Raw genomic sequence first — 20,188 nt, forward strand, 5'->3', positions numbered from 1 at the left:
TCTTTGGAAAGGCTTACTTATCCTAAGTGTGTCTGCAGCAAATGTGGAACTTGTACATGCATTGTGTGTGTGTGTGTGTGTGTGTGTGTGTGTGTGTGTGTGTGTGTGTGTGTGTGTAGAATATTACACAGTGGCACAAAGATACGAAGTTTATCTTTTGAGTGGTGAACATGTTCACAAGAGAGCGAACAAATCAGTGAAAATATTTTCAGCATGAGAAAATAAACTCCACATCTTCACGCCACCGTGTAATGTTCTTTATATTACTATATGGACACATCTGCACACACAAAAAGAAGAAAATCCTGCAAGTTAATCAGAAGGATTTTAATTTTGAGCCAGTTTTGTTTCCCCCCCTTTCTTTCAAGGTCTTTATTTTGTCGTTTCAGCCATATACAGTTGGTACAGTTCACCGTTAAAATGAAACTACGTTTCTCCAGGACCATGGTGCTACATTGAATATCACATGACTACAAGTCTACGTATAGCAGAGTGCAATGAGTGCAACACTGCAGACAGTAGTGACATGATGGACAATAAATGACACAAACAGCAAAGTGCAGACACAAGCAACATAAGGTGCAGAGTTGAGTGTGCATATGAGGGAGTATATGAAAGGAAATAAATCAGTTCACCATTTTGACGACGTGCGTCCAGTCAGCGGGAAAATGCTGGGAGTGACGTCATCGGAGTGAAAAATCAGGAAATGTGTTGCTCAGACATCCAGTTTATGGATATAAACTATCCGTTTTATAGATGGTTGCATAACATTAAATGTAACTATCCACTCAACAGGTTTACACTGGAATGTGTAAAATCCTTTGTCCTGAAGACGTTCCCATGTCAGAAACATGACTGACCCTTATAAAATGCTGACGCTGGTGACTCCTTCCATAAATGTGAAATCAAATGTCTTTTTACAAGTGTCACCATATCACCAACTAAAGATTTGATTGTTTATTATTAGGAATTATGTCAAATATCCTCCATGCAAGTCCCTGTGAATGAGCTGCTGCTACTACAGAACCAATAACATATCAGAACAAGTGCATTAATATAAACCTGTGATTTGAATTATAGCCAGCATGACTGTCAGAGCGGCTGTTTATCAAAAATTACTTAACACCTTCTGACCAGTCAGATTTGAGAATTGGTGTGGGATTTTAAATCATTGAAATAGAATTGACAAAATTTAGATATGTTTTATTTCATGATGTTGCAATCTATGCTTAAATGACCAGTCCAAGTAACTAGCAATTTTTTTTTTTTAATGCATTTGGCCAGCAGATGTCCTTAGAGTCCAGTCATACAACATCAAGACCCTAAGAGAGAAAGAAGCCTTCATTTGTCACAGTGTTGGGGAAGTTACTAAAAAAAAGTAACTGGTTACTTTACTTTAGTTACTGCTTTGAACTATAATTGGATTGCTTTACTCGTTACTAATTTTAAAAAGTAACTTCACTACTCGTTACTTTACTTTTTGTTTTTTCCACTCATCCAAATTCCCTATGCAGAAATACCGTACATGCACAAACAAGATAGCCTAGCCTTTCATTTAACTTTATTTTTAAAACAATTACCTTGTGCAAAGTATGAACATGGTTCAAGGCATAACCTGGCTTCATTAGAATTAGATAGTTAAGTGTGTAAAATGATACAAAAAAAATGACGACAAATGTTGTCTTTACCACTGCTCAAAGTGAAAGGTTGTATAAAAGAAGGCATTTGAAAACATGCCAGTCATTTGAAAACATGACTGCATGAATTGTGCCCTGTACTTACAAACAATTGCCTCAAAATAAAATCCACAAAATAAAACTAAATGGAGGCTATACAAGGGCAATCAGGTGAGTCAACAGCAACACATTTTCACTGCATTGACTGACTGTAAATGAAGAAACAGGAAATGTACTCTGTTAACATATTCGATGAACAGGCCATGCGGAACATAAATTTACCACACAACTCATTTCTCGTTATCTCTGGTGAAACAGTGGTTGTATCTCTGGCAGTTCGTATGGGTGGGTGGAGCACAGGACGGCAGGCCAGAACTGAGTTCACAAAACTCTTTTATTTTCACTTTTCAGTGGAAATTTAACACTCCCAGCCGCACGCGCATGCACACACACAAGTCGTCTGGTTGGGGAGAGAGCCCTCTCTGCTCTCGTGCTCTCTCCTTAAATAGGGCGCGGTCACTGGGGAAGACACACAAACACATTAATTAACATCAGGTGCAGTGATTCTGCTACTTACCTTCCCTGACTCCGCCCTCCGGTCACAGACCGACGCTTGACCATGCCCCCGCTGCCACATACCCCCACCGCCCGACTCAGGCCGGGCAGCCGTCCGGCCTGCAGCCGACTCCCCCCTTGATGGGAGAGGGAGTCCGCCACGACCATCTGCGCCCCCGGCCTGTGGATCACCTTGAAGTTAAAGGGTTGGAGTGCCAGATACCAACGGGTGATCTGCGCGTTGGCATCCTTCATGCAGTGGAGCCACTGGAGGGGTGTGTGGTCCGAACAGAGGGTGAAAGGGCATCCCAGCAGGTAGTAACGGAGGGCGAGGACCGCCCACTTGATTGCTAGGCACTCCTTTTCAATGGTGCTGTAGCGCCCCTCACGCACTGACCGCTTTCTACTGATATACAGCACTGGGCGGTCCTCCCCCTCCACCTCCTGGGACAAAACAGCCCCCAGCCCTCTGTCTGACGCATCAGTCTGTAACATAAAAGGGAGAGAAAAGTCAGGGGAGTGTAAAAGTGGCCCCCCACACAGTGCAGCCTTTACCTCAGAAAAAGCCCGCTGGCATTGCTCCGTCCACTGGACCGGATCTGGTGCCCCCTTTTTAGTCAGATCAGTCAGTGGGCTGGTGACGTCCGAATAATTAGGTATAAACCTACAATAATAGCCAGCCAGTCCCAGGAACTGTCTCGCCCCCTTTTTGGTCTTGGGCCTCGGGCAGGCTGCAATTGCTGCTGTCTTGTTAATTTGGGGACGCACCTGCCCGTTGCCCAAGTGGAAGCCCAGATACCGTACTTCCACCCACCCAATCGCACACTTCTTCGGGTTGGCTGTGAGACCTGCTCGCCTCAGCGACCTAAGGACGGCCCTCAGATGTTGGAGGTGCTTCGGCCAGTCATTAATATAGATAATGATGTCATCGAGGTAGGCGGCCGCATAGGTGGCATGGGGGCGGAGGACGCTATCCATCAGCCACTGAAATGTAGTGGGCACCCCAAACAGCCCAAAAGGAAGTGTGACAAACTGGTGTAAGCCGAACGGTGTGGAAAAGGCCGTTTTTTTTTTTCTCGGGATAATGGAGTCAAGGGGGTCTGCCAATAACCCTTTGTTAAATCCAGTGTCGAGTAAAAGCAAGCCGTGCCTAGTCAATCGAGCAACTCAATATGAGGCATTGGGTACGCGTTGAATTTAGACACCGCTTTGACTTTTCTATAGTCTACACAGAACCGGACCGACCCGTCGGCCTTGGGTACCAAAACCACCAGGCTGCTTCAGTCACTGTGGGACTCCTTGACAATGCTCATTTCGAGCATGGCCTTGAGTTCTTCCCGAACCACTTTTTTTTTCTTGTGTTCGGGTAGCCTGTAAGGGCGGCTACGCACTACCACCTCCGGGGGCGTCTCAATGTGGTGCTCTATGAGGTTGGTGCGGCTGGGCAGGGGCGAGAACACGTCCGAAAACTCGGTCTGCAACTGGGCAACCTCCGCGAGTTGGGTCAGGGAGAGGTGGTCTTCCCAGGGGACCGGAGAGGTACGTGATCCCAATGTTCCCTTTTGAACCTCCGGCCCCAGCTCCGCCTTCTCCGGAATCACCGACACCAATGCCACGGGGACATCCTCATTCCAGAGTTTGAGCAGATTGAGGTGGTAAATCTGTAGCGCCCCGTCCGTCCGTTCGCCTCACCTCATAGTCAACATCCCCGACTCGCCTTGTGACCTCAAAGGATCCTTGCCACTTGGCGACCAATTTGGAGCTCGATGTGGGCAACAGTATGAGTACTTTTATCTCCCGGTGCGAACTCCCTAAGGCGCGTACCCTTGTCGTACAGGCGGGTTTGTCGTTCTTGGGCCTGCCGCAAATTCTCCTGGGTTAGGTGGGTGAGTGTGTGGAGTTTCGTGCGCAGGTCAATAACATATTGGATTTCATTTTTACTTGAAGGTTCCTCCTCCCAATTTTCCCGCAGCACATCTAGAATGCCGCGCGGCTTACACTCATATAACTATTCAAACGGGAAGAACCCTGTGGAGGCTTGGGGGACCTCTCGCACTGCAAACAAGGGTTTGAGCCATTTATCCCAATTACGTGCGTCCTCACTTACGAATTTTTAAATTATATTCTTGAGGGTGCGATTGAACCGTTCAACTAAACCGTCCTTTTGTGGGTGATGCATGCTGGTGCGGATCGGCTTAATACCCAACAACCCATACAGTTCGTTCAGTGTACGTGACATAAACAAGGTGCCTTGGTCAGTCAGAATCTCTTTCGGGATTCCAACTCGGGAGATAACGTGGAAGAGTGCTTCCGCAATACTGCGTGCTGAGATATTGCGAAGAGGCACCGCTTCCGGGTATCGCGTTGCGTAGTCCACCAGAACTAATATAAAGCTGTACCCTCGTGTTGACCGATCTAATGGCCCGATGAGATCCATCCCAATTCTTTCGAACGGGGTCTCGATTAATGGGAGAGGGTGCAAAGGCGCTTTTGGAATGGCCACTGGATTTGCTAACTGGCATTCGCGGCACGCCGTACACCACCTACGGACATCACCGCGAATCCCTGGCTAATAGAACCGGGCCATTATTTGGGCTAGTGTCTTATCCTGCCCTAAGTGTCCAGCCATGGGATTAAAGTGAGCTGCCTGGAATACCAATTCCCGGCGGCTCTTCGGAATCAAAAGCTGCGTGACTTGCTCTTTAGTCTGAGTGTCCTGCGTCACTTGGTATAATCTATCCTTCATAATTGCGAAGTAGGGGAAGGACGGGGTGGCGTTTGGCTGGAGCATTTGACCATCGATTACTCTCACTTGGTCAAATGCATGCCGCAGAGTCTCGTCTCGCAACTGCTCTAATGGAAAATCTGCGAGGGATTCCCCAATAGGAGGAGGAGGAGCCTGCGGCTCCTCACTCTGATGTGGAGATGACATAGACGGCTCTGTGACAGCTGCTCCCGCCAACGCGACACTGGGCCCTCCCCCTATTAAACTACGGCAGGACGCACTCTTTACTAGATGACTCATTAATTCCCCAAATCCCAGCCAATCCGTCCCCAAAATTATAGAGTGGGTAAGGCGAGGATTAACCGCCGCCTTTACTATAAATTTTTCCCCTTGAAAAAAAAGTGGACCGACACTAAAGGGTAGTTGTGAACATCCCCGTGCACACACAACACCTTCACCAATTGTGCTCCCCCCAATGCCTCGTCTTGCACCAGGCTTTGGTGGATTGAGGTCTGATTACAACCAGAATCCACCAACACCTGATGTGTATCTCCTTGGACACTCAGTGGTATGCGATACGCTCTGGCCCGATCAAGGGCAGCTCCTGGCGCATCGGGGATCCGAACCACTGTGCCCACCTCCATTACCGAGCACTGTTGTTGGAGATGGCCCGGCTCCCCGCAGCGCCAGCAAACCGGCCCGGGCTTCCTCTCCGCAGTAGTGCTCTGGGGCTCACTCACCTGAGGGGGGAAGAGACGGACACAGAAGGGAGAAACGGGAGGGTGCGGCAGGCCGGCTGGGGTGGCGCTGGTGGTGGTGGGGGAACGGGGCGAGGATGAGACACAGGAGGAGGGGGGAGAGAGAGAGGAGAGAAGAGGTTGTCTGCTGTCCTGCCGTCGGGACAGCCGCCAAATGGTCCTCCGCCAGTTCGATTGCCTGATCCAGCGATGCCGGGCGGTGGCACTGGACCCACTCTGCGGTTCCTGCTGGTAAGCGCACGATGAACTGCTCTAGTACCACCTGGTCATTGATTGATTGATTGATTTGATTCCCTCAGCGTCGCCGTTGTCGGCCCTCAACCACCGTCAGCAGGCGTCCCGGAGTTGCTGGCCAAACGCGAACGGCCGGCCGACTTTCTCCAAGCGCAAAGCGTGGAAGCGCTGTCGTTGTTGCTCGGTGGTGCGCCCCACACGCTGGAGGATGGCCGAAGGTCCGTGTAGGCCAGCCGGCAGTTGGCGGGGAGCTGTAGCGCAGCCAACTGCGCCTCTCCCGTTAGCAGGGGGAGGAGGCGCGCCACGCGCTGTTCCACCAGCCACCCCGAGGTCTCTGCTACCTGCTCAAAGAGCATGAGGAAGGCCTCGGGGTCGTCCTGCGGGCCCAGCTTCGTTAGGGTGAGGGGGGAAGGGCCCGCGGGGGTGGAGTTGGTGGATCCTGCCGACGCGAGGAAGTGCCTGTCGATCTTCCTGCTGAGCCAACACCAGGGCCTCGAACCGTTGCTCCTGCTCCTTCCAGAGGGTGACTAGTGCCTGGTGCTGGCTTTGCTGGGCCGTGGCGAGGGCGTGGACCAGGTCGGCGAAAGGGGAGGACTCCATGGGGCTTTTCTGCTTCTGCGCTCCAAGTCCTGGGTTCTGGCACCACTGTGGCAGTTCGTATGGGTGGGTGGAGCACAGAAGGACAGCAGGCCAGCACTGAGTTCACAAAACTCTTTTATTTTCACTTTTCAGTGGAAATTTAACTCTCGCAGCCACACACGCACGCGTGCACACACAAGTCATCTGGTTGGGGAGAAAGCTCCCTCTGCTCTCGTGCTCTCTCCTTAAATAGGGCGCGGTCACTGGGGAAGACACACAAACACATTAACATCAGGTGCAGTGATTCTGCCACTTACCTTCCCTGACTCCGCCCTCCGGTCACAGACCGACGCTTGATCACGCCCCCGCTGCCACAATCTCATTAGTAAAATGCTCTCAAGTTTCCTGTCAGAGAGTCTGTTCCTCCTTGGGGTCAGAACAATGCCACCCTGACTGAAAGGCCTCTCAACCGGTGCGCTTGATGGTGTTGGAGTGTTGTATCGCCGTGAGATATCTTTGATCCTGGGGAACTGTCTAAGAACCTCCATGTCAGTTTTAGGTGACTTCAGGTATTCCATGACTTCCGTATCTGCAGTGTAAGAGGTCTGCTCCTCCTCCTCAAATGCAAAAAAGTCATTCTGACTGGAGGGGCCTCTGCTGGTCTCTCCTGCTCCTCCTCAGGTATCCGAGCCCGACACTCTGAAATGAGCAGTCTCCTAGCAGCATCCCTCCTTCTGTCATCTTTGAGCCAGTGGACCTTGAATCTGGGCAATGTGACAGCAGCAATGAGGGCATCCTTGCTGTCTAAGATGGCTAAAAACCTGTCTTTGATTGCCTGCAATATGAGATGCAACATTAGACATGCATGCAATAGCATGCTTTACAAGTGGCTGATATGAAAAATTCATTAGGCCCATACAGTGCCTTGCAAAAGTATTCATACCCTTTGAACTTTTTCACATTTTTCCACCTTACAACCACGAACTTAAAAGTTTTTTATTGAGATTTTATGTGATAGACCAACACAGAGTAGCACATAATTGTGAAGTGAAACGAAAATGATAAATGGTCTTCAAAATTTTAAACAAATCAAAATCTGAAAAATGTGGTGTGCATTAGTATTCAGCCCCCTGTACTCTGATACCTCCTAAATACAATCCCGTGCAATCAATTGCCTTCAGAAGTCATCTAATTAGTTAATAAAGTCCTACTGTGTGTAATTTACTCTCAGCATAAATACACTTGTTCTGTGAAGGCCTCAGTGGTTTGTTAGAGAACACTGAAGAACAAACAGCATCATGAAGACCAAGAAACTCACCAGACAGGTCAGGGATAAAGTTCTGGAGAAGTTTAAAGCAGGGTTAGGTTATTCAAAAAAAAGTGTGTGTATGTATGTGTGTGTGTGTATATATATATATATATATAGTGTGTGTGTGTGTGTATATATATATGTGTGTGTGTGTGTGTGTATGTATGTACGTGTGTGTATATATGTATATATGTGTGTATATATATATGTGTGTGTGTGTGTATATATATATATATATATATATATATATATATATATATATATATATATATATATATATATATAAAATCTCCTTCTCACCCCCGGCGGGGGGGTGGTATCCATGTCATCCTCAAGCTCGGGTCCTCTACCAGAGGCCTGGGAGTTTGAGGGTTCTGCGCAGTATCTTCGATGTTCCAAGGACTGCACTCTTCTGGACTGAGGCTTCAGATGTTGTTCCTGGGATTTGCTGGAGCCACTCTCCCAGTTTGGGGGTTACTGCCCCAAGTGCCCCCACTACCACGGGGACCACGCAACCCTTGACCTTCCACATCCGTTCCAGCTGCTCTTTCAACCCTTGATACTTCTCAAGTTTCTCATGTTCCTTCTTCCTGATGTTGCCGTCAGCTGGGATCGCCACATCTATCACCACCACCCTCTTCTGCTCTTTGTCCACCACCACTATGTCCGGTTGGTTAGCCAGGATCTGTTTGTCAGTCTGGAAGCTGAAGTCCCACAGAATCTTGGCCCTGTTGTTCTCAGCCACCTTCTGTGGTATGGCCCATTGGGACTTCGGTATTTCTATTCCATACTGGTTGCAGATGTTCCTGTATACTATCCCAGCCACTTGGTTGTGCCTCTCCATGTACGCTGATCCAGCTAGCATCTTACACCCTGCTACTATGTGCTGGACTGTTTCAGGGGCTTCTTTGCACAGTCTGGATCTTGGGTCTGATCTACTCTGGTAGATCCTGGCCTCTATGGCTCTTGTGCTTATGGCCTGTTCTTGTGCTGCCATGATTAGTGCCTCTGTGCTGTCTGTCAGTCCTGCATTATCCAGCCACTGGTAGGATTTCTTGATATCAGCCACTTCCTCTATCTGACGGTGGTACATGCCATGTAGGGGTTTGTCTCTCCAGGTTGTCTGTTCCTCCTCCTCCTCTGCACTCTCATCAGGGTTCTGCTGCCTGAGACATTCACTTAGCAGTTCATCCTTTGGGGCCATCTTTCTGATGTATTCTCGGATTTTCGATGTTTCATCCTGGACCGTGGTCTTGACGCTCACTAGCCCTCGGCCTCCCTCTTTCCGCTTAGTGTATAGTCTCAGGGTGCTGGACTTGGGGTGGAACCCTCCATGCATGGTGAGGAGCTTTCTAGTCTTGATATCTGTGGCTTCTATCTCCTCCTTTGGCCAGTTTATGATACCAGCGGGGTATCTGATGACTGGTAGTGCATACATGTTGATGGCTCGGACCTTGTTCTTACCATTCAGCTGACTTTTCAGGACCTGCCTTACTCTCTGGAGGTATTTGGCTGTGGTTGACTTCCTTGTGGCCTCTTCATGGTTTCCATTAGCCTGTGGGATGCCAAGGTACTTGTAGCTGTCTTGGATATCACCTATGTTGCCCTCTGGTAGGTCAATCCCTTCAGTCCGGATCATCTTGCCTCTCTTTGAGACCATCCGGCCACACTTGTCCAATCCGAATGACATCCCTATGTCATCGCTGTAGATCCGGGTGGTGTGGATCAGCGAGTCTATTTCTCGCTCGTTCCTGGCATACAGCTTGATGTCATCCATGTAGAGCAGGTAGCTGATTGTTGCCCCACTACGGAATCGGTACCCGTAGCCGCTTTTCGTGATGATCTGACTGAGGGGGTTCAGGCCTATGCAGAACAGCAGTGGTGATAGCGCATCTCCTTGGTATATGCCACACTTGATGTTGACTTGGGCAATGGGTTTTGAGTTGGCCTCTAGGGTTGTCTTCCACATTTCCATTGAGTTCTGTATGAAGGTCCTTAGGTTCCTGTTGATCTTATACAGTTCCAGACATTCCAGTATCCATGTGTGTGGCATTGAGTCGTAGGCTTTCTTGTAGTCAATCCAGGCAGTGCACAGGTTGGTCTGTCTCTTCTTACAGTCTCGGGCGACTGTTCTATCGGCCAGTAGCTGGTGCTTGGCTCCTCTGGTGTTACTGCCAATTCCTTTCTGTGCCTCGCTCATGTATTGAGCCACATGCTTACTCATTTTTGCCGCAATGATGCCTGACAGGGCCTTCCATGTTGTGCAGAGACAGGTAATTGGCCGGTAGTTGGATGGGATGGGTCCCTTCTGGGGGTCCTTCATGATTAGGACTGTCCTGCCTTGGGTTAGCCATTCTGGGTGGGTTCCATCCCTCAGCAACTGGTTCATCTGTGCTGCTAGGCGTTCATGGAGTGCAGTTAGCTTCTTCAGCCAGTACGTATGGATCATATCGGGGCCTGGTGCTGTCCAGCTCTTCATCTTTGACACTCTTTCTTGGACATCTGCCATTGAGATGGTTACTGGTTCTTGTTCTGGGAGGTTGCTGTGGTCAGCTCTTAGGTCCACTAACCATTGGGCATCGGTGTTGTGTGATGCCTTTCTTTCCCATATGTCTTTCCAGTATTTTTCCACCTCAGCTCTTGGTGGGTCTGACCGGTTGTTGTTCCCCTGCCATTGAGAGTACACCTTGGCTGGTTCAGTGGAGAACAGCTTGTTTATTCTCCTGGCCTCTCCTTCCTTGGTGTATCTCCTCAACCGGGTGGCCAGAGCTGTTAGTCGCTGTTTGGCAGTTTCGAGTGCCTCTGGTATGGAGAGTGAGTTGTACTTCCTGGGCGCCCCTTTATTCACCATGTTCCCTTTCTGTAGTTCAGCTAGCTGGCTAACTTCTCTCCTTGCTGCCTTTATCTTGGCCTCTAATCGTCTCTTCCATGGTGGATACTGTTTATGTCCCGAGCCCACCTTGTGTCCAAGCATCTCCATGATTACTGTTGCTGTACTGTGTATCAGCTTGTTGGTCTCAGTGATGGTTCTTGTGGAGATTGTCTTCAGAGCAGCATTCACATCTACTAGTAGATCTTCTGAAGGTACTTGGCAACTCAGCTTCGGTATTCGTCGGGGGCTCCAGGTTTCCAGTTGGGTCACGATCTTCCTTCTCAGGTCAGTAGCTCTTGTGTTGAGGCTGTTAGGTGTGGGGTCTGGTTGTGGGGATGATGACATCTCCCCGCTGACCTGTCTTCCTGGCTCCCCCTTGCCGTAGCATCGTTGTTGTATTTCATTAATCTCTAGTTGTGATAGCAGATTTCGATTATGGATGTTGGAACACTGGGCTAATAGCTGTTTCTTTGTTAGCCTTGATTGTGGGTTTCGAAGTATCCAATGGTCCCACATTCTCTGCATGTATCCCCTCTCTCTGGGATTGCTTGCATAGTAGCATTCCAGCAAATCCGTATTTTCTGTCCTCGTCCATCGATGTCTTGTTCCAGTAGCCCATTTCTCATCAGTTTGCCCTGGTTCCCTAGCAACTGACGCAGACCTTGTTGACCCGGGCGACGTCTGAGCCGGTATGACTCTCAGTTATGTTTTCACTCATTCCTGAGGTAGGCTGATATATCATGAGGGGTTTTGCCTAAGGACCCTTACTGGATGATATTTTGCCCCGACCGGGATATATATATATCTCAAGCTCTGAACATCTCAAGAAGCACTGTTCAATCCATCATTCAAAAATGGAAAAAGTACGGCACAACTGCAAACCTACCAAGACATGGCCGTCCACCTAAACTGACCGAGCGAGCAAGGAGAGCACTGGTCAGAGAAGCAGCCAAGAGGCCCATGATCACTCTGGAGGAGCTGCAGAAATCCACAGCTCAGGTGGGAGAATCTGTGCACAGGACAACTATGTCGTACACTCCACAAATCTGGCCTTTTTGGAATAGTGGCAAGAAGAAAGCCATTGTTGAAAGACAGGCATAAGAAGCCATGTAGGGGGCACAGCAAACATGTGGAAGAAGGTGCTTTGGTCAGATGAGACCAAAGTTGAACTTTTTGGCCTAAATTCAAAGCGCTATGTGTGGCAGAAAATTAACCCTGCTCATCACCCTGCACGCACCATCCCCACTGTGAAACATGGTGGTGGCAGCATCATGCTATGGGGATGCTTTTCTTCAGCAGGGACAGGGAAGCTGGTCAGAGTTGATGGGAAGATGGCTGGAGCTAAATACAGGGCAATCCCGGAAGAAAACCTGTTGGAGGCTGCAAAAGATTTGAGACTGGGAAGGAGACTCACCTTCCAGCAAGACCATGACCCTAAACACACAGCCAGAGCTACAATGGAATGGTCTAGATCAAAGAATATTCATGTATTAGAATGGCCCAGTCAAAGTGCAGACCTAAATCCCATTGAGCATCTGTGGCAAGACTTGAAAATTGCTGTTCACAGACGCTCTCCATCCAATCTGGCTGAGCTTGAGCTATTTTGCAAAGAAGAATGGGCAAAAATTTCAGTGTCTCGATGTGCAAAGCTGGTAGAGACATACCACAAAAGACTTGCAGCTGTAATTGCAGCAAAAGGTGGCTCTACAAAGTATTGACGCAGGGGGGCTGAATACTAATGCACATCACGTTTTTCAGATTTTGATTTGTTTAAAATTTTGAAGACCATTTATCATTTTCGTTTCACTTCACAATTACGTGCTACTCTGTGTTGGTCTATCATATAAAATCTCAATAAAAAACTTAAGTTTGTGGTTGTAAGGTGGAAAAATGTGAAAAAGTTCAAGGGGTATGCATACTTTTGCAAGGCACTGTAAATATAGGTTAATAATTGATATGCATAGATACAGCATATATTTTATGTAGGCATTTTATTGTTCATTGTATTTACCTGTACAATGGCATCAGGCATGCCAGCTGTCATGTGGGACAGGCCATCCTTAAGGGCAAGCAACTTGGACATAAGTATCTCCAGTGTTTGCAGGAGCGTGCCATAATAGCAGTTATCTTCTCCTTGTAATACAGTATGTCCAATGCCACAGCAAGTGGCTTGAGCACTGTGCAGTACTCCTTCAGGAACTGATACACTCACTCAGTGATGCCTCTGATTTCCAGTCTAGAACAAAGGGTGTTCAGCTCTGTGTTGGAATGTCTGTGATGCGAGGCAAAGCATTGTAAAGGGAGTTCCATCTTGTAGAAGGGACAATGAGCTTTCTTGCGGTCACATCCTCAACCTCATCTGATGCCACAGAGGAGTGGCTAGTCTTGCTCCAGAGAGTTGAACACTTTCCAAGAGCATTTCTGTAAACTGCTCTGCATTCACTGTTAGTAGTGACCCATTTCTCTAAATCAGTAGTAGATATCAAATTCAATGTATGGGATGCACAGCGCAGATGAGGGGGCAGAGAAAACTGCCCATCAGAATTTGTGGAAAGCACTTGATCAATGTCTGTGAAAGTCACCCCTTCATCAATGAGTTCCTCATCACTTAAGGACCCTTCAGGTTGCATCTCAAACATTTGAAAGGCCTTAAGAAAATTGCTCCCGTTATCTGTGACACACTTTACAACTTTGAGTTAGTCCATAACTTGAATGCACTTGCTCTATTTCGCTGGCTATTATATCGTAGGTATGTCATCCTCTGACCCTTTTGCAGGCAACGGCAGCCTTCTCACGCTTAAAGTTCTCATCAATCCAGTGAGCAGTCATTCCGAGATGACTTTTATTGTTAGCAGTCTACATATCTGCCGTTGTGGAAATATATTCCATGGTCTCAAATGTCTTTTTAAGATCCGATTCCATTACAGCATAACATCTGCTCAAGTAACTCGACAATGTTTTTCTGTCTGATATGGGCGCTCGCGTTGTTGGTATTTTGTTTAATGTTTTCCTGAAACGGGGCGATTCTACTGTAGACAAGGGAACCATGTCCTCCACGACATAGGCTGCTACTAGCTTATTTATTTCTGCCTGCGGTGTTACCTGCCGTACTCCTCCTCCTGCAAGTTTCGCCTGTTTTGGTGCTGGGGCAGTCTCCATCACTGCGGCTGAGGCCATGGGGACCTTTTGCCACGAGCTTTGTATGACTATGCTGTCTAGCCAAGTGCTTCGACAAGTTGCTCATTGAAAGCACTGCAGTGGAAAGCTGTTTATCTCCAGGACATAGCTTGCACTTTACCGAAATGTTACCTTTACATGCAACTAACTGAAAATAATGCGAATATTTCCAGTTGATGAATGCTCCGGTGTTCTCACCCACGTTCATGACTTTGCTCTCTTCCATCTCACTGTAATCGATTTCCACAGCAACTAGTTTAGGCAGGGTGCGATTTGTCAAAAAACCAGATGGGGGGGATGTTTTTTTTTTTTTTTAAATCACGAAACGTCACAAAATTAAGGTAACAATAGGCTAACAGCTCAATAACATCCGATGATATCAAATGAATAACACCTAAATGAAAACGAACACTAAACCAGAGATAGTAAATTCATCTTCCTATCTCTCTGACTAAATACACGAACACTAACACAACAAAGTTCGCATTGCTTGTCACATTGCTGTGATGTTTCTCTCCCTCCAGATTAAATGGACAGTGACTTGAAAATCACTAAAATACATGAATACTAAATGAACAGTTTGCTCTGATGGCGCAGTTCACATTGTGCGCAGCTTTCCGATTTAAACTGTTTTTTTCTCATCCTTATACTTCCTGTTTCATGGACTGTAACGGATTTGCTTATTTAGTAATTTTAATACAGAATTTACTTTGAAATTATAATCAGACACTCCAACGCCCCCCCTAAAAAAAAAAATATCGGCCATGAAAAAGGCAGCATCCGCCAAAAGGCGCGCTGTTTGCATCCCTGCATAGAACGCAAAGATATTGTTATTATCTACAATGTATCTATTTGCTGGGGACGTTCGTGAACATCAAAGCTGCCACTTCGGGTCATTTTGAAAGTGAGTGCAATGTAGACCATAGAAAACTGTCTCACAACATGCCTGTCATGTCAACTTTTTTTTTTTTGGTTTGTTTGTTTTATTGACGAGGTTGTCCCCAAGGATTTTTTTTTTCAGCAGAGATAAAAACCAGAGGGGGGGATGATCCCCACCATCCCCCCCAGCAAATCGCACCCAGAGTTTAGGCACGCATGCGCCATTAACTAAAACAGCGCGGGTTTAACGTGATATCATGTAGCTCACTGGTTTACATAAATGAATTCGTTAACTTACATTTCACTGCACAAAATTGTGGGTAACGCTGTAACGAACGTTACTACAGTCTCTAGTAACTGTAATGACGTTGCCGAAATTTGAACTGTAATGCATTACGTTAAGTTCCTGACAACAGTAACGAAATTACAGTAACACGTTACTTTGTAATGCGTTACCCCCAACACTGCACATATACAGCAGAGTAAAATCCTTTTCTTTGCATATCCCAGCTTGTTGGAGTCAGAGCGCAGGGTCAGCCATGATATGGCACCTTAAGGGCCTTGCTCAAGGGCCCAATAGTGGCAGCTTGGCAATGCTGGAGCTTGACTACTGACCTTCTGATTAGTAACCTAGAGCCTTAACCTTTGAGCCACCATAAAGTTCATTCATCTTCACAAAACACTTCATCCTGGTCTGGGTGGCAGTGGATCTGTGCTGCATCCCAGCAACACTGGCCACAAAGTGTCAGAATTTAGAATGTAGCCAGTCCTCCTGTCTGCATGTTTTTTGACAATCTGAGAAAACTTGGGAACCCAGAACAAAGCCAGACAAACCTGGGAACGCTGCACAGACAGTAACCAGAGCTCACCAAAAACCAAAATTGACTGATTAGTGTCACAGATGCTGACCATATGAGGGGCAGACTTGGAATGGCTGACAGTTTAATAGTATTCCTCACTAACCTCAGGCTCTGCTTTGGTTTCAGATCTGTCTAAAGGGAAAGATTCATATCTTTAAGTATTTGAACATGCAGGCATGTCGGCTGGAGAAGAAGCCTGACTCGCTGGATCTGCCCTTGCCTGGCAAACGGTGTTTAGTGCAGCAGCTAACCGACAGGTACACGTACACACACACGTGTTCAAGATTGCCATTGTTACTCTTGCCCCAGTCCTAACAACTACATGCCTATTAGGGTTATGACTGTGAAAGTGTTTTCAAAATTTCTACTTTCCTGATGTTGCATTTGGTGAACTTTTACTCATATTACTTTTTTGAAGTTATTTTTATTGGGTCATGCAAAAACCTCCTGCACCCAACATCACCTCACTTTTGATAAATACATGTATATTAAATAAATAAATCATGATTATAGAATTTATTTTGTAATCATGATTTATTTATTTAATATACATGTATTTATCAGAAGTGAGGTGATGTTGGGTGCGGGAGATTTTTGCATGACCCAATAAAAATAACTTCAAAAAAGTAATATATGAGTAAAAGTTCACCAAATGCAACATCAGGAAAGTAGAAATTTTGAAAACACTTTCACAGTCATAACCCTAATGCCTATGGAGGATTTTTAAAAGCTGTAGCATTCTGTTAAAAGAAGAAAAAAGGCATGCAAAAGATTACATACACAATCATAACATTTAAAAATATAAAACTGTGGCAGATCCTTAAAAAAATCTTCCTATAACTCTGAAATCCATGGGATAATAATTATTTTTAATTCAGTAGTTGTTGTTGTTGTTGTTACAGTATACGGTCTTAAGGGGGGAAAAAAACTGTTCCATGTAGAACCCTATAACAGGTTTTCCCCTTGAGAAAATGTTTCAAGTACTTTAGAAACCGATTTTAGAAATGGAATATAATATAATAAAATATATTATATAATGGCATCTAAAAATCAGACCCTGATTGAACAAGAAAAGGAATGGGTCATGTTTAATCCAAGGTGTGTGTGTGTGTGTGTGTGTGTGTGTGTGTGTGTGTGTGAGTGCAGCATAGAGGATTTTTACCCTAGTAAGAACCACGGACCTGATTCAGGTATTGGCAGTGACAACGGTGATAAGAGGCTATCTACTACAGAGGTATTTTCTCTTGCTCTCTCGCAAAAGAATAATAAAAAAAAAAATTGGCCTTCCTGTTCCAATACTTGCAGAGGGGACTGTGCATGCTGGAACATTAGACAACTCAACAAGGCTGTCTGTCTGTCTGTATCTCTCTCTCTCCTCAGCCCTCGGATGATGACACGATCAGTCTACACTCTCAGGTGTCGGAGACGGCACGGGCTGAAGCCCATTCTCTCCTCTGCAAACTGGACTCGAACAGAGGTAGCAATATGAATGTTCGGCATAGTTACATGATCTGTAGATACAGAAATATGAAACTTTAATACTGGGTTAAATGTTTTTTATAATAAATGACAGCATGCATACAAATCTATCATTTGCTTCAAGACTCTTGTGTCTAACAAGCAATAAAAGTCAGTCTCGCCTTGTGTAAATCTGCACATCAAACCATATCCAGTTGTTAAGTGATGTCACACAGATGTGCTGATGTAGTTTAGGACACAGTAGGACTTATCATTTATATGCAACATGTACGACACTTCACCATGAACTCTGAAATGTTTTTCAGAGCAGCCATTTTTGACAACCAGACTCAGTTTGGTATCATTACCAGACTGGTGAACAAATTGCATGTACTGTGTGTGTGTGTGTGTGAGAGCAGATCATGACTCGTATGACTTCATTGACCCAAACCCAGATGAAGATGTCGCCCTATGTGAAGTTGACATGCAGCAGCATGCACCCTACATCACCTGTATAAAGGTATAATACCCCCCACACACACACACACACACACACACACACATTCCCTTATTCACACTGGAAGCTTTCTCCCTCCTTTAATTCAATTTTAAATCCAAATTTGCTTTATTGGTATGATGGGGGGGAAAACAAAATTTTGTTCTCAAAGCTGTACATTTCATATTAAATTGAATTCTCTCTCTTTTTCTTCCTCTTTCCCACTGTAGGAGCTGGAGAGGGTTCTTAAAACACACCAAAGCAAAGACCAGGAGAACTGGAAGGAGGAATCTGGGTAACGCATACATACATGCATACATACCATATTTACCGGACTATAGAGCACATCGGAATATATGCCGCACCCACTAAATTTTAAAAGAAAAAAATATTTTTACATTACATTAACCGCACCAGACTATAAGCCGCAGATGTTGTGAATGAGATATTTACACAGAAAGATTTTGTAAATGTTTATTTACATTAATTGTTTCCAAACGGTGCCTGTAACACGGCAGTAAAACGGCTGATCGAACAAAACAGAAAAGTCATTAATGTTTTTATTCATCCTCCTCCTGTGCACTGAAACCACTGAAGTCGTCGTCTTCTTCAGTGTTGGAGTTGAAGAGCCTCAGAACATCTCCGTCACACACCTTTTCAGTCTCTCCGTCGGTGTCGCTCTCAATGTCACTTTCATCTCGAGGCACAGTTACTGATGAAGTTGCGCTGTCACTTTCATCTCGAGGCACAGTTACCGATGAAGTTGCGCTGTTCTCTCCACGCAGCAGTCCAGCCTTTCGAAACCCCTTGGTGATCGTGGATTCTTTCACACTGCTCCACGCTTTTAGGATCCACTGGCAGACCTCAGAAAAGAATGCTCTTTGCATGCGGCCAGTTTTTGTGAATGATTTCTCGCCGCTGGTCATCCAAGCCTCCTATTCACTTCGGAGTGCCGTTTTAAATGCACAATTCACACTGATGTCGAGTGGCTGCAAAAACTTAGTTGTACCTCCAGGAATCACAGCTGGAATTGAGTTTGTTCTCTTGATGGCTGCTTTCACAGAATCTGTTATATGGGCCCTCATACTGTCCAAAACAAGCAATGATTTTTTCCGGTGAAAAAATCCTCCTGGGCGCTTACTGTAGCACTCCATCAGCCATTCAGTCATTAGGCTTTCTATCATCCACCCTTTTTTGTCAACTTTAACAACTATGCCTTTCGGGAATTTTTCTTTTGTCATCCGCTTGAAAATCACCATCGGTGGAAGCTTCTGTCCGGATGCGGTACAGCTCAAAACACATGTGAAATACGTTCTCTCGTGGCCAGTTGTTTTCATCATAATGGATGACGCTCCTGTTTTGTTAACAGTTCTAGTTAAAGGCAGGTCAAACGTTAAAGGTACTTCATCCATATTTATGATGTCTGATCCAATGGAATTTTCGGCTAGTTTTGTTTCAATAAATTTGTGGAAGTTTGCAACTTTTTCTTCGTAGTCGGGAGGGAGTTACTGACACAGTCGTCCGTGCCCTGATGGACAGATCTTTTCGTCTCATAAATCTAAAACAACATGACGGTCCACCTTTAAAATCTTCAATACCCATTTCGCTGGCAATTGTGTTAGCTTTCAGTCGGATTTGCACGGTCGATACACCCCGGCCGTCTGCTCTGTGTGTTCACCCAGTCCTCAAGAACATTTTCAAGTTTAGGCCATCTGCTTTTATGACCTCTGAAAGCCTTTGTTGTTGTTTGGCATTGAATCAGTTCTTCACGCTGCCGTCTCCAACGTCTCACCATTAATTCATTAATGCCAAGCTTACGTGCAGCAGCTCTATTTCCTTCCTGGATAGACAGATCAATAGCTTTCAACTTAAAAGCTGCATCATATGCTTTTCTTCGTGTACTTTCCATGATGAGGGTGTGAAAAAATATTTTGCATTCGTGCATGTCGTGCTGCTTATGTCTTCTTTATATTGACCTCTTGCGTCTGTCATGTTTTTGCGCCCCCGATGGCAGTTAGCGAAGAAAAATCTATAGATAAGCCGCATTGTTGTACAAGCCGCAGGGTTCAAAGCGTGGGGAAAAAAGTAGTGGCTTATAGTCCGGTAAATACGGTACGTACATACATACATACATACATACATACATACAACTAAACTTGTAAAGTAAATTGCAACTCCAATATCATGATGGGTTTTATGGCCAACCAATGAGCTGCTTCACTTTACACTGGGACACAGTGCAGGTGCACACTGTGGGGTACCAGTTGCTTCTGTCAGGTGTAAGGAGAAGCAGAGGTGGTTCAGTTCTTTACTAAAAACAAATCCAAATCAGCAGGCAAAGTCAAGGTCAGAGTGCAGGCAAATTCAGGCAGTCAAAGACCAGAGGCTAGGATTTAAAAAAAAAAAAAAAACCGGCTAGGCAAGAACTGCATATGAACACTATGCATTGCTTCATATTGTGTTGTAGTCCTGGGTGGCCATGTTTGTTGATTGCAAGTGCTCATGGGAAACAGTTTGTGACAGAGGCTTCTGATGTGGACATGACAGCCTCCATCATTTCTGAGGAGTGAATGGTCATGTGATGTATTTTCAGGCTTATTTCTGATAAAC

The 20,188-nt window shown here is 45.9% G+C and overlaps 1 protein-coding gene across 6 annotated transcripts in view; it reads left to right on the forward strand.

The window, feature by feature from the left end:
* lrch2 (leucine-rich repeats and calponin homology (CH) domain containing 2) overlaps window positions 1-20,188 on the forward strand; it is a 170,656-nt gene that overhangs the window by 56,641 nt on the left and 93,827 nt on the right. For all 6 annotated transcript variants that reach the window (XM_060912500.1, XM_060912494.1, XM_060912495.1 and 3 more), the window contains exons 6-10: window positions 15,751-15,881; window positions 16,771-16,858; window positions 17,005-17,101; window positions 17,502-17,602; window positions 17,809-17,873. In XM_060912500.1, coding sequence (XP_060768483.1) covers window positions 15,751-15,881; window positions 16,771-16,858; window positions 17,005-17,101; window positions 17,502-17,602; window positions 17,809-17,873 — 482 coding nt within the window. The remainder of the gene's footprint in view (window positions 1-15,750; window positions 15,882-16,770; window positions 16,859-17,004; window positions 17,102-17,501; window positions 17,603-17,808; window positions 17,874-20,188) is intronic.

This window comes from Neoarius graeffei, chromosome 28, assembly GCF_027579695.1.
Source record: "Neoarius graeffei isolate fNeoGra1 chromosome 28, fNeoGra1.pri, whole genome shotgun sequence".
Lineage (NCBI taxonomy): Eukaryota > Metazoa > Chordata > Actinopteri > Siluriformes > Ariidae > Neoarius > Neoarius graeffei.